Raw genomic sequence first — 17488 nt, 5'->3', positions numbered from 1 at the left:
CACTGTGATGACAAAAAAAGTCATCAACCAGCTTTTTCTTTCTGAAGGCTTTAAAGAGGCCTTTGCTTTTCACTGAAGATTTCTATGACATTTATTTTACATTTATTTTGATAAATGCATAATTAACATTTCAAATTTAAGTTTTGAAGAAAGTTACTGTTATATAGCACATCACGGTTCACACACACCAAAAAATGCTGAAAACTAATAACACTTCCCTAAAAATTTGTTTCTCAAAGTTATCACAGCTTCCAAAGTCTGACTTTACTTGGACAACAGTGATTATTTTCAATTTAACTTGCTTAACACCTGAACTGGACATCAAGTCAACCCTACCAACGTAAACAATGGTTTTGTAATATAGGCTTGCTATTTTTATTTTAACCGTATATAAGTGATACTTTTACTTGAAGCATACTCTATCTTAAATTGTAAGCAGTACTAGAAGAGGGAAGGAACTGGGACCAACCCTCCAGAGTTTAAATGGCAAAGGACACAGGGAAAGAGAAGTTGTCAGCTGGACCCCTGGGCAGTTCTCTTCTTCATCTAATCAAACACTGAACTAATTTTTCACTCTGTATTGAGAAGTTTTAACATATGTGTACATGAAAATATATACTTTATAAATACTTTCCATTGATTACGCTGGTTGAGGGATTTTGACCATATTATGCTTAATATCATAAGATGTCACAAGTTAGGAAGAGAAACTGTCATAATAATCACCAAATCTGCCTACTCAGAAATCAGAATTAGTTTTAACATAGTACAGAGGATTCTAGCAAACAGAAAATCTTATGTCTTACCTCCGTTTCTCTTGAAGAATCTTCTGCTTTGCTTTTACATCTTCCAAAGCTTTCCGTAATACATCCTGGAGAAGTACATTTGGTTAGGAGAGCACATAATGCCATTAAATAAATGAGAGCTGAGTTGATATTATCCTATTATCTAAAGGTTTCACAAGGGTAATAGTGATAGGTCATATTGCCTAATGCAATTCTACAATAGCAGATACTCAATAAATACTTGATAAATGATTAAGTTCCAATAGCTAAGAAGACAAACCAAATCCAAGCCCACAGTTCTCTCTTTGCACATATCCCAATGTCCTCTCTGGCTTTTAGAGAAAGAGTCATTGCTTCCTGTAATATCACAGTGGCTTTCACACAAACTATGTGAAAGCTTGGGAAAGTCGTTCAATGCACCTAGACTCTGGCTTTTGTCTGTGAGAACAGAAAATGCTGAATCACGTGATCCATCACTAAGGCTTCCTTCGGGAAAAAAAATTTTATCAGAGGCCAAAAGAAAATGTCTCCTCTATATCAAGTTCCATATACCCCTAACTAATCCTCCGCAAACTTTCCCTTTATAGGGTATCCCATCCTGGGCTTTCTCCCTTTCAGAGTGCCTCAATAGCGGTACCCACCTGTCTTTCTTTTTTTCTCTTTCAATTTGATATACTGGCTGATTCACTATCCTATTTCTGGTATGCTCTCTATAACCAGGCAGAAAATAAAAATGCATTGTTATTATTTCACAAATAAGAATAGACTTTTAATGTGCTCCATCCACTTGATGTGAAAGATGGGCATCTCATTTGATGGATACACCTCTGACTGAACCTTATTTTCAAGGCCTTTAAAGTAAAAGAAAATGGTAAATGCTTGTTAAGTATTTCACTTCAAATTCAACCACCCAACCGCCTAGAGGAATTTAAGAGGTCAAAAGCCGAGGTCATTCTGCTTAGCTCTCTTCTCTGAGTTAAAGAAACCAGTGTGAATCAGGGCAACAAAGCAAGCTGCTCAAAGACATCCCTGCCCTTCCTGTCAATGAACTTAGAGCACAGAGCAAAGGGGCAGCGAGAGGTAACTGGCTAAGGCAAGAAGAAAGCAAGGTCCTGACCCGTTAGAAAGAGTCTGTTTCTCTTGTCTCCCAAATACATACAGCCAAGGAAACTGATTTTTTTAGAGACAAAATAAAGAAAGCTTAAACTCTTCCTTAAAAGTCAACAACAATAAGATAGGTCTACGTTTACCTTAAAAAAAAAATTAGTGAAAAGAAAAAGGTAAAAGAATTTGGGGAAAGTCATGGATAGATTTGGGGAATTAACATGTGCTACTCTTTGATTTCATCCCATATTCACGACCATTAGATATGAGAGCTCTTTATCAGACACGCTCTTGAAAGTTTGAGGGCAAATTACAGAAAGAATTCATATACTGAGTGCGCAGAAGAGGATGAAGGAAGGGTGAAGTGAAGCATTTTTTTCTCCCTATACCTCCTTATCCCATGCAAGCACGTAAATATGTCGTGCAATGACTTACTGTGGTAGCAAGCTTGGTACCATATTTTTGGTAAAAGTTAGCAAACTTAAAATACATGTCCTGCTGCAATATTCTTTTTCTCTTAGTTTCTATGCATTATAATTAATGATAATAGTTCTTTATAACCTATCTTACTCATGGGCATATTGCAAGGATTACATAGAATGTTTATGAACTGTGTGGAGCAACTCATAAGAAAAGAGCTTTGTAAGCTGGAAGCACTGTTATTAATATTCATAATTATAGTAAATAATTCTTAGCACTAGAAAGAAGGATTGCTTATTAGTCTTCTCCTTGTTCTCCCTATTTATTTAGGTCCATAGGGAGCTATAATTTGAAGAGATATTTTCAGGGAGACTTGATAGGCTAGTTTTCTCTGCTAGCTTTTCATTATTTTCTCTATCACTTTTCCCTTCTTTTTTCTTTTGGTATGCGGGCCTCTCACTGCTGTGGCCTCTCCCGTTGCGGAGCACAGGCTCTGGACGCGCAGGCTCAGCGGCCATGGCTCACGGGCCCAGCCGCTCCGCGGCATGTGGGATCTTTCCGGACTGGGGCACGAACCCGTGTCCCCTGCATCGGCAGGCGGACTCTCAACCACTGCGCCAACAGGGAAGCCCTCCCTTCCTTTTAAAGAAATGAGTTGTGATGATCTTCCTTACTTTTCAATTCACCCCACATTTTGTTCACCTTTGCTCTCAATCTCAGCCTTCCCCCCACTTGCTGAGTTTCCTCCCCTTTCTCTGCACCCATCTATTCTGTTTACCTGTGTTAAAATTAACAATCTTCTGAGCTTGTTTAAAGGTTTAAGAAGTAAGTGATAAATAAGAGTCATCTGTGTACAGGAAAAAGCAAATGACCCTGTTCACCACTTAAGAAGACTACTCTGTATGTCATACCTTGGCAGGAGAAGACAAAGAAGCTCTGTCAGAGTGGTTTCCTTTGATTTGTGCTTCTTTCAATAAGAGTTCAGCTAGAAACAGAAGCAAGATGATTCAATAAAATGAAACCATTTCAAGCATCTTTAAATGAATATTACATATATATAATATATTCATGGCCAGTAAGAATGGCTTACAGATGACAATCTCAGAAAATCCTGTATTCCTTCTATAGCTTTCACACATTCCAAGACTAGGTAGCCATACAGGGTCCTCCAAGGCATGACAACTTATAGGGCATATATATATATATATATATATATATATATATATACATACAAATTCAAAAGTCATGACTGAATGTTCGGCTGACTGGAAACTCTCTAAAATCCATGAAATATGGATATAGAGCTACTCCTCACTCCTGGATCATTGGGGAAGGATGGCTTTGTCCTTTTGTGGGAGGAGTGAATGTGTAGAGCATGCCTTCTTAAAGTGGATGCAACACCAGTCTCCAAAATGATCTAACTCTGCATCAGGACAGCCCTAATATACATCAATCTAGTTCCAAGTGTGTATGCAGAACTTGAATTACTTTTATAATAATAACATCATATTTAGACAAAACCAAAGATGGAAAACGTGTTATGAAGTTCCTTAGAGGTAGGAATTACATTTGATTACTTGTGTTTATTCCTATAATGCCCAAAGCAGGGTATGTCTCAGAATAACTGCTCAATTAATGTCTGCTGAATAAATTAACAATAATGATGTAGGCCATAGGTAATTACATACCTATCTTTACTGCTTCTTCTGCCTTTTTAACTTCATTTTTAAATGCTCCTTTAAAAGAAGATGTGACATACAGATACTTTCTGAAATGAAACAAGAAAGAACGTAAGTCAGATTATCATTTTAAAGTTCATAATACAAAAATGTTCTTTAGGAAGACTATATACTCCAGAGATATGTTATTATTAAGAAAAAGTCATCAAGTAAGTTGCATTCAGCTGGTAAGTCAGCAAAGTTTAGGCCTAAGAAAAATTTCTTGCCTTTTAATACTTGGCAATTTTGCTTTAGTAAGGGAACTTCAGGAGAGATATAAGAAAATCTCTGGCCACACAAATGTTCACTTATACATGTAAAATAGGACAATTTTCTTAAAAAGAAAATTTTCTATGTAACTGCTCCATTATCAAAGTTTCTGGTTAATATACCTAGCCCTCTTACCCAGATAATCACTAATAACTGGATAAACTGCTTCTCTCAGTCCCTAATTTTGTCTGATACCCATGTAGACTCAGGAGCTTAACATTCTCTGATAACTTCAATGTTTAGAAAGGCAGTGAGAGTTAGATGGAGAATTCTAGAACATCTCTTGAAGCCAAAACATTTAAAGACATATAAAAAGAGGCATCTCTTCAGGCAGAGGAGAGAGTCTCCATCTATATTCCCAATGAGCCTATGCCAGGCATAGGCAAAATACTGCTCGTGGGCAATTAGGCCAGCAGCTTGTTTCTGTTACAGTCTAAGACCTAAGACCTTGTGCTCTGCAACAAGAGAAGCCACCGCAATGAGAAGCCCACGCACCGCAACGAAGAGTAGCCCCCACTCGCCGCAACTAGAGAAAGCCCTCGCGCAGCAACGAAGACCCAACTCGGCCAATAAATAAATAAACAAATAAATTTAAATAAATAAACAAACACCGATAGAAAAAGGTAATCTGTGTGTCTCTGCCTTGCAAAAACAGCCTAACACTCTCATGCTGAGCTAGCTCTGTCTTCCACTTCTATCCAGCCTTGGATTCTATCTGATCCAAGTTCTGCCCTCTAGAATTCCAACCTTCATATGGCAGCTTTTCACGTTTTCACTCAGGCCCTGTGTATTCCCTCAGCCACGGCATGATGCTCAATTCCACCAATGACCCCCTACCAGATAACCAGATAGTTAATTGATACTGTGAGCTAGGAAGTCCCTTCCCTCCTAAAGCATCCTCATCTGAACATCCCCCTCCAGACATGGTATAAGCAGGACATGGTTTACTGGTAGTGTTACCATCTTGTTCTTTTCTCTTTTTTTCTTTTATAATTGAGATTTTATTGGTTGTTTTGAGGATCAGTATACAGACATTTCAATCTGTACACAATTCTCAATATACGTACCAAAAATCTAAAAAATCATGTAGTTGTGATTCTTTTCTGAACAGTTATTCCAGTGACTTTCCAGCTTAAAATCTGGAGGCAAATTTCCCTTCACAGGATATCAAGTACCAATACCTTCAAATACTAATATGCTATTACACCGTAAGTCCAACTAATTCACAATTTAATATCATATACACTACATACTCAAATTGTCAGTCGTCCACAGCACATTAACAGTTACTAGAAGAACTGGACTACCATTGCCAAAGATGTTACAAAGTGCACAAAATTCTGCCCAGGAGAGCCAAGATCAAGGGGTGAGTGGTTTCCTTTAGGAAACAATTCTACCAAAAACAACATGGGAAGACAAGTAATTTAAAGCATTTAAGACATTAAATGCACAACTGACTCCAAACTGCCATTTAGTATGCTTTGTATTATAGGATATAATACCAAAAAATAAACAACCAGCAAATGATTTCACCTCTTAAAAAAGAGCGTTTACACTTAAAAAATGGGATGAGGTGGGACTCCCTCCTTTTTAAAAATGTTTCTAGAGTTACTAGAAAAACCTGCATTTACAAAATAGTTGATAAAAATGTTCCTCTGGATTGTACAAGGAGGGAGACAGGGACCCCTGATAGGACCAGGTGTGTGATATTAATCAGACTTGGCTTCTTTCCCTCCTGCTTCATCAGAAGCTGGGCTCTCCTCGTTTTTAGCTTCTCCATTTTCTGCAGGTGAATCTGTCTTAGTGTCTTGGTTAGCCACTTCAGCCTGTTTTCCCTTTGCTCCCCTTTTCCCTTCTGTTTGCACTTTTTTGTCTTAAGATTTATCCTTTCCTGCCGCCTTTTTTGGCTTCGTTTCTACATTTGCAGGAGCCGGTTTCTTCCTCTTGGGCATCGTGGCGGCGGGGCGGGCGCGGGCCGGGTGCCCCCGGGCGCAGAGCCTTCGCGAAGCTGGGCTGCCTGGCCGCTGCCGCTGCTCCCGCCGCCCGAGCCGCTGGGACCCGCGGCGGGGCGTGGGGAGAACGGATGGCTACCATCTTGTGCTGCTCGCTAAGTTCCATAAATATTTTCAGCAACCCTGTCGCACTATCAGCTTAGATTAAGCTTGTGGTCAATGAAAACATCTATTTTTTTTCATGTAAATCACTGTCCAAGTCTAGGATATTAACACAATAGATTTTTAAAATCTGAATTCGGGACTGTAGGTTATTTGTACTACATTTATCTTTCGTATTTCAACTCTCTCACATCTTGTTCGCATTATGCCTGATATAAGATACTCCTTCTAGTTCAGGGTCTATTATGAATTCAAACATGCCTGTTTTTTACCCAAGCTATTGATAAAAACACTGAAGAGAATATGATTAAGGGAGGAAACCAATGACATGACACCAAAAATTCCCCCCTAGCACCTTCTGAACTTGTTAGAGACATTGGGGTAAAGGAACTACAGCAACTGTAAGTCCATCCACACAATTAAAATACAATCTTCTTCTTTCTGTTTGCTACGAAAATATAGAGAAATGACTGACCATAAAGTATAGGTATGTATTCTTATAAATAATACTTCAGGGTTCATGTCTAGAAGTTTATTGGAGGCTGGATGGTCAAGTGGACAGAGTATTTAATCATTTTTAATACATTTTACATGCTTCTACTCTGGTCCTATAGGGTCATTCCCAGCTTTTAATTTGTTTCCATACAGCCATTAGAGCTAGAGTGCCTTTTAAGGAAGAAATAAAGTAAGGGTCATCCCACTAGGGGTGAGATAACATGGAGAGAACACCACATATTTCTTACACAAAACTTTTGCCACCAGAGAAGCTGTGAGGAAAACAATATGCAAGTAAATAAGTCAAATGGAGAGAAAGTTAAGCCTAAGGGATAAAGCCATGAAAAATTAAACCTGTCTATACTGTAGATCCCAAAACATATCAGACTTAACAGTTTATCAGAGCCCCATGTAAGTATCAGAGCCTCCTTAAGTATCTTTTAAGGAATAAAATAAATATTTGTATTATATCTACTTCCTGGTAAGATATATCTAAGAATATTACACTGAAAGGTGCATTAAAAAATATACTAGGGTAGGAAACAGCCATCACTTGATATAAGTAATTTAGGTAGACGAAATTCAATTTAATAAAATTCCCTCAGAATATAGAGATAAATCCACATTTTCCACTGGCTTAAACCATTTTTTTACCCAAACTTACTAAGAGAGGAATAATTTAATTTGAAAAGATGAGCTATATTGATTGATCCAGGAGACCCTTGGTGCTTCCCAGAAGAATGAGACTGATGAAAAGGAAGTATCGCTTTGATATGAATTAAGGAACAAACAGATTTATACAGTAAGTCTCAGGCTTGGTATACTCCATTTTTCAAAATATGATCTGCAGTAGAATCAGAAATCAACAGTAAAGCTTTTGAGGAATCCATTCGTGTGTGGTCAGGGCATTCAATTCAGAGATCCACAATTTTTCATATTAATATCAATATGAGTGATTGCAAGGCCCCAGAACAGCAACTACTTATTCATGGAAATAAGACAACATAACAAATATGGGTCTGTTATAAAGAATTAGTGTGGTATAGGGGAAAGAGCATGGAATTTGAATTGGTAAAGAATTCGGAGCCAGAAGATTTGAGTTCTTATCTAGTTCTGACATTTATTTCTTTCTAAATGATGATAAAACACAACACACAGGGTCACTGCAAAAATTAAATAACATAATGTATATCAAAAGGCATACATATAGACAATGTACAAGCATTAAATATTCCTCCCAGTAGATAGTAAACTCCTGAAAACTAGAACTAATCTTATCTTTCTAGCACAATCTCAGACTAACAGGTTTTGATAAATGTTTAGAAAATAAATGAATGACCACCCACATACCACACACCAAGAAAAAAAAAACTGTTCTCATAGCATGCATAGTTGTGCAAGATAAGTTATATAATAGGCAAATGTAAGCTTAAAAAAAGCTTATGCTAAAATATAAATGGTAATTAAAATATAAGTGAACCAGATGTACATATGTGCATTCTATATATAAAATATACATACACATATATGTATATGATTTAATAGTTCAAATATATTTGAGTAAAAAGAAAATATAAGAACAGATTTTTTTAATAGAACCCATTACAATCAAAGCACCTAGGAGTCACTGAAGTAAATAACATATTCCTACTTGGGGGGACCATCTAACTTAGAGTGTTCACTGCAGTATGTTACTATTATGGCCAAATATTTGTTTCATATAATTACTCTTCAGCAAACCTTCCAGAATGCAGTTTGAATTTTATTTGCAATTGTAAAAATCTTACTATCAAATTATAAAAATCTTACTATCAAATCACTTTAACAATTGGGGTGGGAGGTATTTTACAAATGAAAACTCTATGAAGATAATTGAACAAAGGTGAGTTACCTGGGTCTGTAGAGGCAATAACATAGGTATTTTGTTTTAACTCTTTTGGCCTGAATGAATATTCTCATCAAAGGGTCAAAATACAGAACAGATGTATAGGCTCTGAATGACCGTCTCTCTGGAAAACTAGAAAAGAAAATATCAAAGGCCATACTGTAGACAATGTAATAATGACATTATTTGAGAAGAAAAAATAAGACTACCAAGTCATAATGGTTACTACTAGCAGCTTCAAGAACTTTTTTCTAAACCTAATGACACAACAAATACCAGCAAATCCTGCAACACTCACACACCCCTAAATACAAGGGCTTCCGTGAATAACCTACACATTGATTAGAACTGAACTCTGGTTGGCAACTAGCCGATTCAAAGTAGACTTACATCAGCAATAGAAAAGATACTTTTCATTAAAGCTATCAGCCCAGAAGGACAAAACCGCCTCAAATATACAAAGCAATCCCCCTGCTCGAACATAACAAAATGAATCTAGGCCCACATGAATGAAATACATTTCCATGAAGTTACTGCAAACAGAGAAATACAATAAAATGTTTCACTTGCTTTGAAAATTATGAACAAGAAACATAAAACTTCATTCTGTAAGTGCAATTAAGTGTTAAAATAAGTATTAATGGCCAGCTGAGGGGAGAAGTCTGATAACATGATAAGTGAAAAAGAAAAGAGAAAAATAACGGGTGGAAAGGCAATAAAATGGGAGCAGAAACAACATAAATAGCCTATGAAGAAAACTACGTTGTAAAACTGCATTGTTGAGAAGTCGCTGTGTTGCTGTAAAACAACAACTCCAGGGACCTTCTATATTAAAGTCTACTTGTCAACTGTAAATCCTCTCCAATTAGACAAGAAATAAAGAGCAAAAACAGGCCCAGCCATGCTTAAGAAGTAGTGCTCTTCATCTACTGGGTCCTAGAAAAGTCTACAGGGGAAGGGCTACAAGGCACAAATAGAAAGCAGGGAGCAGTAAACCTATCATTTTTATAATCCTACCTCAGTCCAGAGGGAGACAAGTTGGTGGAAAGGAAATATAAAGCCTGTTGAGGGGTGGCTGCTCAATGGGGTCACATTATTGGCAATTACTCAGTAAGAAAGAACCGAGCTCCAAGGAATTTACAAAAATGAAGACGAAATCTATAGGCAGCCCAAGGATTTCCTGGTTGGTTATAAGTTCCTCCAGGCAGGATCTGAAGCTCATTATGAAGTCAGGAATTTCTATTAGTTGTTTAAAAAGAAAGCCTCCAGTAGAATTTCCCAATATAAATTATGTAAAAGTATCTAGTCCATGGCTATTACTCCATAAATACAAGTGCAGCTTTAATGTGACACGAAGGGCTATCTGCATGACTACAGTAATGTAGTCAATTATTAGTATACCAGAAGCTGCAGTCAAGTAAGTCCTCCCCTGTTAAGAGAAAAAAAAAAAAGTCACCTTGGGACACTATAAAAATTCTGAGGACTTCTGCCATTATTCAAATCCTTTCTGGATCTCCTGATTTGAAATTGCCCTTACAGCTAGAAGCTCCTTCTTTTGACTCTCCTCAAAGCTAACACTTCTTTGTCATTTGAAGGTAAAAGTCAAAAGTAATTCAGAGACAAGTTTGAGAATTTGAGAAATCTGGTGAGAGATCCAACTGGGTTAGACAAGTTTTGGTTAAAAAAATATTATACAAATATAAAATAAGGACACTAATATGTCTACCTCTTAATAGGTCACTTCTTTACTCATTCCATTAATATTTATAGGTAAATATTCATAGCATGTTTGCTGGGGATCCTCAAGACCTCCCCTACGTGAGGAAGATGCGCTAGAAGGTCTCACGGGACTTAGCATGTAATTGTATTCACGGCTAAGCTTTATCATGGTGACGAACTAAGGATATACAATGGCTCCTATGGAAAAGAGAGGTGATGTCTAGAGGGATCCTCGTGTGGCTTTCTTATGTTCTCCCCCTCTCATGAAGGGTCACACAGAGAATACCCTTTCCCCAGCTATGAAAATGTAGCAACGTGTGTGCGATGCTTCTGCCTCAGGAAGCCCATTAGAGACTCTGGGCCCTCAAGGCTTTTTCATCATTGTTTGTTCTTTGCTTCTGTTTTTGTTTTTGTCTTTTTACTGGGGCTGGTCATATAAACACCCTCTGCCTAGCATGTATAAAAATTCCAGAGTCCCAGAAAAAAAAGTAGATTTTCAGCATATATCATGTTATTTGCACAGTCTGGACACAGTGAGCCACCCTCACCTGTTACAGAAAGTTTTATATCAGTGAGGGGAACTGTTTACCAGCCAAGTTCCCAGAAGCCAGCCAAGGGCCAATCTTGCAAGCAAGACTTCTAGCATTAATCCTTTTCTACACACACACCTACTTTTTTTTTTTTTTTTGGGATACGCGGGCCTGTTCCTCCCCCCCCCCTTCTTTTTTTTTTTTTTTTTTGGGATACGCGGGCCTGTCACTGCTGTGGCCTCTCCCGTTGCGGAGCACAGGCACCGGACACGCAGGCTCAGCGGCCACGGCTCACGGGCCCAGCTGCTCCGCGGCATGTGGGATCCTCCCGGACCGGGGCACGAACCCGTGTCCCCTGCATCGGCAGGTGGACTCCCAACCACTGCGCCACCAGGGAAGCCCCCACACACCTACTTTTGAAAGTTCCTATTTACTTGTGACAAAGAGAACAGCAATACTTCTTATGCTATTATCATGTCAGTGATAGAAAGACAAAGGCGGCTAAATATGACATCTGTATATGAAACAGGCTACCCAATGTCACTTTCAAAGTCTTTATATGATACATAAAGTCCTTCATGATCTGGACCCCACTCAACTCTCCAGCCTCGTCTCCTGCCAGCTTCAGTCTAGCCATTTAGGACCACTTCAGTTCTCCAGATATGGCATCATGCTTTCTTACCCCCAAGCCTTGACACATTCAATTCTGTGGCCATTTTCAGTGAGCTCCTCTTCACGCTTCAGATCGCACTTCCTCTCAAAGCCTTCCCTCACTCCCCAAGATTGGGTGAGTCACTCTCCGGTGCTCCCCTCCACAGCACTTGCCGCTTTGTGGTGTCGTTGACTGTTTACTTACTTGTATCTCCATCAGGCTGTACCCTCCATGAGGCTAGCATCCTCATCAATAAACATTTGTTGAATAAATGATAATTATTCAGGACTTCCTTGGCTTAATTTAGAACGAACAACAGAGGGTTCCCTATACAAGACTTTTTAATGACTGATCATCTTCAGTGATGATGTTACCAGTGTTTACAAATAAAGCTACCCACTGAGGAAACTGAGATACAAATGTACTCTGTCATCATGGTATCTTCAGAAGATCTAAGGAAAAATATAGTGTTACTCTCCATCACGCAGGAGCTGCTTCATATATCTTCAAGAGGTGTTCGTCTCTTGTTTCCTCCTAAATGTCTTTTCCAACCTAAAGTTTTCCAGAAGTATCCATATCTCTCTCTGTCTGTATCATCTTTCTCTCTTACTTTCTATTTTTTTTTTTTTTTTATAAATATTTATTCATTTATTTTTGGCTGTGTTGGGTCTTCATTTTTGTGCAAGGGCTTTCTCTAGTTGTGGCAAGCGGGGGCCACTCTTCATCGCGGTGCATGGGCCTCTCACTATCGCGGCCTCTCTTGTTGCGGAGCACAGGCTCCAGACACGCAGGCTCAGTAGTTGTGGCTCATGGGCCTAGTTGCTCCGTGGCATGTGGGATCTTCCCAGACCAGGGCTCGAACCTGTGTTCCCTGCATTGACAGGCAGATTCTCAACCACTGCGCCACCAGGGAAGCCCCCTTACTTTCTATTTAACTGTCTGTAATAAACTGAGAAAGGAAGAGAGCAAGCTCCCTAACATACACACACACACACATACACACACACACACACACACACACACACACACACACACCATCATGTGACAGACTTGAGAAGGGAAAATTTTCAGGCAGAAACTGGCTTTATAGTCTGTAGAATATGACAGGAGGAGCTGGGGTAATCTATGTGCTTGTCCCCTACTCAGCAATGGGTATTCTCAAAAAGTCTCAAATTTAGCCTCCAGCTGTGGCTGTGGCCTCTGTGTGGCTTCTCTCTTCTCCCAGACTAATCACCCTGTCCTCCTGCTGTTGGAAGTGTTGCTCCATATGTGGCAATATCATGGGTGGATTGGTGTGTTGGGACCACCAAACTATGTTAAGGGTAGGAGAGGGTCCAGAAAGAGGGGTCTCATGACCAAGGTCAAATCTCCTTTACCTACCGATTCAGATTCCCTGTGGCTGGAGTCTGAGAATGTGAATTTTTTTTAAACTATCCAGGTGTTTCTTTAACTCTACCAGTTTTAAGACCCATTGCCTGGTAGACCTACTGGACAGGGTAGTATGTAAAGCAGTTTTCCTGAAAGAAGGGAGCAGAACAATCTCTTGAAGGTGTTTGGACCTAGGACACTCTCCACATTTATCTACACTGGGTACACAGAGAACAGATTCCCATCCAGTCCAACCACTGAACTACCTTCCATAGTTGAGAAAACAATTCTAAAATCTGGGCACCAGACTAAATTAGATCCCTTTTGGAGTATCTCTGAAGTGCCATATTTCTATTCATGAAAATACTGTATACTATAACCAAAACTGGTTTATAATTTTCTAAATTTATTGCTAAAGTCTCTATAAAATCTCTGAAGAGTGCTTGAAGTTGAAATTAACAAGGCCTATATTATCTTGAATATAAAGAAGTGCGTAAAGATTTTTAACTAGGTTAAGTTCTGAACTATAAAGGGGCTAACCAAATTTAATCTCAGGGTAGGTTATACCTAAGAGAAATGTCAACTCAAAGAGGCAATTTAAAAGAACAGTTATAAGCTGTGCAAAGTAATGAAAGTGCTTCTGCCATAACCATAGTGTGGCAAGCACTACATTGTAGCAATCTGAAGCTGTGACTTTTGGTGTGTTCCTAGCCAGCTCAGTTAAGACATAAACTAGAGACATTATGGAATGCTGCCCAATGACTGTCAATCTAGAAACACACTGGCAACATGACACCTAATTTCAAAACATTACTTAGCACAAAATTTCAACTCCATTGAAATTACTCCGTATTATATCATTACTTTTGGATGGATTCCTCTAGTTGCCTAAGATCCTGAGCCATGATGGATTCCAGGGGCAAGAAAGGCCCTTTTGATAACAGCCAATTCCATGACATGCCTTTTTTTTTTACTAGAGTCCGTGGTTTCTTCCATTTTTTCATAAAGTTGAATATGTTAAGAAGATATTAAGTAATTGAAAACAACATGGGCACAAGGAAATTGCATATATAACAGAACAAGTGAAATGGTCATATGATCCTGGCCCCCCAAAAGGGAATCAGGAAAAATGCTATAGGAGTGATCAAGCCTTCACAGTTTGGAAGTCAAAAAAGATTTCAAAGGTAACAGAAGCACTTTACAAAATTTCCTAAAACTCCCCCTCTCAGCCTAATAAAAGTCCCCAGTGATCTTCAGGGATGGAGGACAGTAGAACCCACTACGGAAACTGCCAGCACCTTCCAATGAAAGTATCTGCAATATCCTTAGAAAATTACCTAGACATTGACATTCAATTCAGTTTACCTTAATTCATTTGTTACTTGCTATGTACCAGGCACTGAGTTCGTTTACAGAGCATTATAGTAAGTGCTAGAAAGAAGTGCTATGGGAGAAGAGGAATGGACAGAATTAAAATGCACTGAGAACTTCCACATGCCCAGTACTGTGCCTCTTCTATTTCTACAGCATTCGTATTAAGTAGATGATGCAATAGCCTCATCCTGTAGATGAGAACACTGAAGTTCAGAGACTACAAATAACTTACCGTTAGAATGAAAGCTCTCTCAACAGAATTCAAGCCACTTGGGGGCAGAGATATTTGTTTTCTTCCCTGACATATCCCCAGATCCTAAAGCAAGGCCTGATACTTACACTCAATAAATATCCACTGAACGAGTGAATGTAAAATGAATCTATCTATAGTCTGTTACTCAGTGGAAAAACCAGAATTTGAGACCTGTTCTAAGTGACTACAAAGTCTATGCTTTTTATAATGTACCTACTGCCTCCAAGGCTGAGTGGTTGGATGCACAGCACTGCTGCAGAGTGGTGGGAATTAGCGGACGGGCTCAGGCAGCCTCCATCCACAGCCCCTACCTGCCTGTAAGCCTGAGGTTCTGGCTCCTTCAACTCCATCCACAGAACAGGATTCAAGGATATGGTGCCCATATTTTCTAATTCTGTATGGACTTTACAAAGAATATATGATATGGCATTAGACTGCAAATGCTGCCTATTCATTCAATTAACCCTAATGTCTCTGCTGACAGACCATGGCATCATATAAAGGAATATTTTTTCAAAAATCAAAGACATAGCTAGAATCAAGTTGGTAGACTTAGAACACATACTAGTCTCCTGCTGAAATCCAAGGAAGAATAGTAAGGATGCTTGGGTGCCTAGAGAGGAATGAGAAAAAGGGGAAAGAAGATCAGAGAAATATAGGTGACTAATATGCAGGATGCTGCAGAACACTGTATAGACACTGACTTTTTCTCTGGGTGAAATGGGAAGTCACTGGAGAATTCTATACAGAGACTGTTTAAAAGACTACTCTGGCTGCTACAGAGGAGCAAGGGTAGAATAGTTTTTACAGGGCCAAGGGTGGAAGCAGGAAGACCAGTCGACCAGTGGGAGGACTTCTGCAATAATCCAGGTGAGATATGAGGGCGGCCTGGACCAGGATCGTAGCAGCAGAGGAGATGATAAGTGGTTGGATCTGGATCTATTTGAAGGCAGAGCCCATACGAAAGAAATAAGTTACAAGAGTCCTCCAACTGCTGAGTATGAAGAATTAGAGAAAGCCAAGACCCACATTATGGAATTATTAAAGGTTAAGAGAAAATCCTAAAAGCTATGCACAGGAAAAATGAGCATTACAAAATTTTAATAATTACATCTTCATCAGACTTCTCACTAACAACATGGATTCAAGAAGTCAAACAAGTAATAAGTACTGAGAAAAACAATTTTTAAACCAATATTCCTTTATCCATTTAAATACTGAGGTATAAAGGGGAAATAAAGGTACGTTTTTTTGAATTTTATTTTTTTTATACAGTAGGTTCTTATTAGTTACCTATTTTATACATATTAGTGTATATATGTCAATCCCAATCTCCCAATTCATCCCAGAACCAGCCCCCACTTTTCCTCCTTGGTTTCTTCTCTACATCTGTGTCTCTATTCCTGCCTTGCAAAACAGTTCATCACTACCATTTTTCTGGATTCCACATGTATGTATTAATATACGAAATTTGTTTTTCTTTCTGACTTACTTCACTCTGTATGACAGGCACTAGGTCCATCCACGTCTCTACAAATGACCCAATCTCGTTCCTTTTTATGGCTGAGTAATACTCCATTGTATATATGTACCACATCTTCCTTATCCATTCATCTGTCGATGGGCACTTAGGTTGCTTCCATATCCTGCCTATTGTAAAGACTACTGCAATAAATATTGGGGTGCATGTGTCTTTTTGAATTATGGTTTTCTCTGGATATATGCCCAGTAGTGGGATTGCTGGATCATATGGTAATTCTATATTTAGTTTTTTAAGGAACCTCCATACTGTTCTCCATAGTGGCTATATCAATTTACATTCCCATTAACCGTACAAGAGGGTTCCCTTTTCTCCACACCCTCTCCAGCATTTGTTGTTTGTAGATTTTCTGATGATGGGGATCATATGGTAATTCTATATTTAGTTTTTTAAGGAACCTCCATACTGTTCTCCATAGTGGCTATATCAATTTACATTCCCATTAACCGTACAAGAGGGTTCCCTTTTCTCCACACCCTCTCCAGCATTTGTTGTTTGTAGATTTTCTGATGATGGCCATTCTAACCGGTGTGAAGTGATACCTCATTGTAGTTTTGATTTGCATTTCTCTAATGATTAGTGATGTTGAGCAGCTTTTCATGTGCCTCTTGGCCATGTGTATGTCTTCTTTGGAGAAATGTCTATTTAGGTCTTCCAGCCATTTTTTGATTGGGTTGTTTGTTTTTTTAATATTGAGCTGCATGACCTGTTTATATATTGAGGAGATTAATTCTTTCCCCGTTGATTCGTTACCAAATATTTTCTCCCATTCTGAGGGCTGTCTTTTCATCTTGTTTATAGTTTCTTTGCTGTGCAAAAGGTTTTAAGTTTCATTAGGTCGCATTTTTTGTTTTTATTTCCATTACTCTAGGAGGTGGGTCAAAAAAGATCTTGCTGTGATTTATGTCAAAGAGTGTTCTTTGTATGTTTTCCTCTAAGAGTTTTAGAGTGCCCACTCTTACATTTAGGTCTTTAATCCATTTTGAGTTTATTTTTGTACATGGTGTTAGAGAGTGTTCTAAATTCATTCTTTAACATCTAGCTGTCCAGTTTTCCCAGCCCCACTTATTGAAGAGACTGTCTTTTCTCCATTGTATATCCTTATTCCCTTTGTCATAGATTAATTGACCATAGGTATCTCTGGGCTTTCTATCCTGTTCCATTGATCTATATTTCTGTTTTCGTGCCAGTACCATATTGTCTTGATTACTGTAGCTTTGTAGTATAGTCTGAAGTCAGAGAGTCTGATTCCTTCAGCTCC

General features: G+C 38.7%; 1 protein-coding gene across 1 annotated transcript in view; it reads right to left on the bottom strand.

Moving 5' to 3' along the window:
* Nucleotides 1-17488, bottom strand: part of MORC1 (MORC family CW-type zinc finger 1) — a 185422-nt gene that overhangs the window by 111149 nt on the left and 56785 nt on the right. The window contains 4 exon segments of the mRNA XM_024735327.1: nt 807-871; nt 3221-3294; nt 3998-4077; nt 8798-8923. Of these exon segments, the coding sequence (XP_024591095.1) occupies nt 807-871; nt 3221-3294; nt 3998-4077; nt 8798-8923 (345 nt within the window).

This window comes from Neophocaena asiaeorientalis, unplaced genomic scaffold (genome assembly GCF_003031525.2).
Source record: "Neophocaena asiaeorientalis asiaeorientalis breed wild unplaced genomic scaffold, Neophocaena_asiaeorientalis_V1.1 scaffold136, whole genome shotgun sequence".
Classification (NCBI taxonomy): Eukaryota; Metazoa; Chordata; class Mammalia; order Artiodactyla; family Phocoenidae; genus Neophocaena; species Neophocaena asiaeorientalis.
Note: the sequence above shows the minus strand (reverse complement) of the source record. Positions and strands in the feature narration are given on the sequence as shown.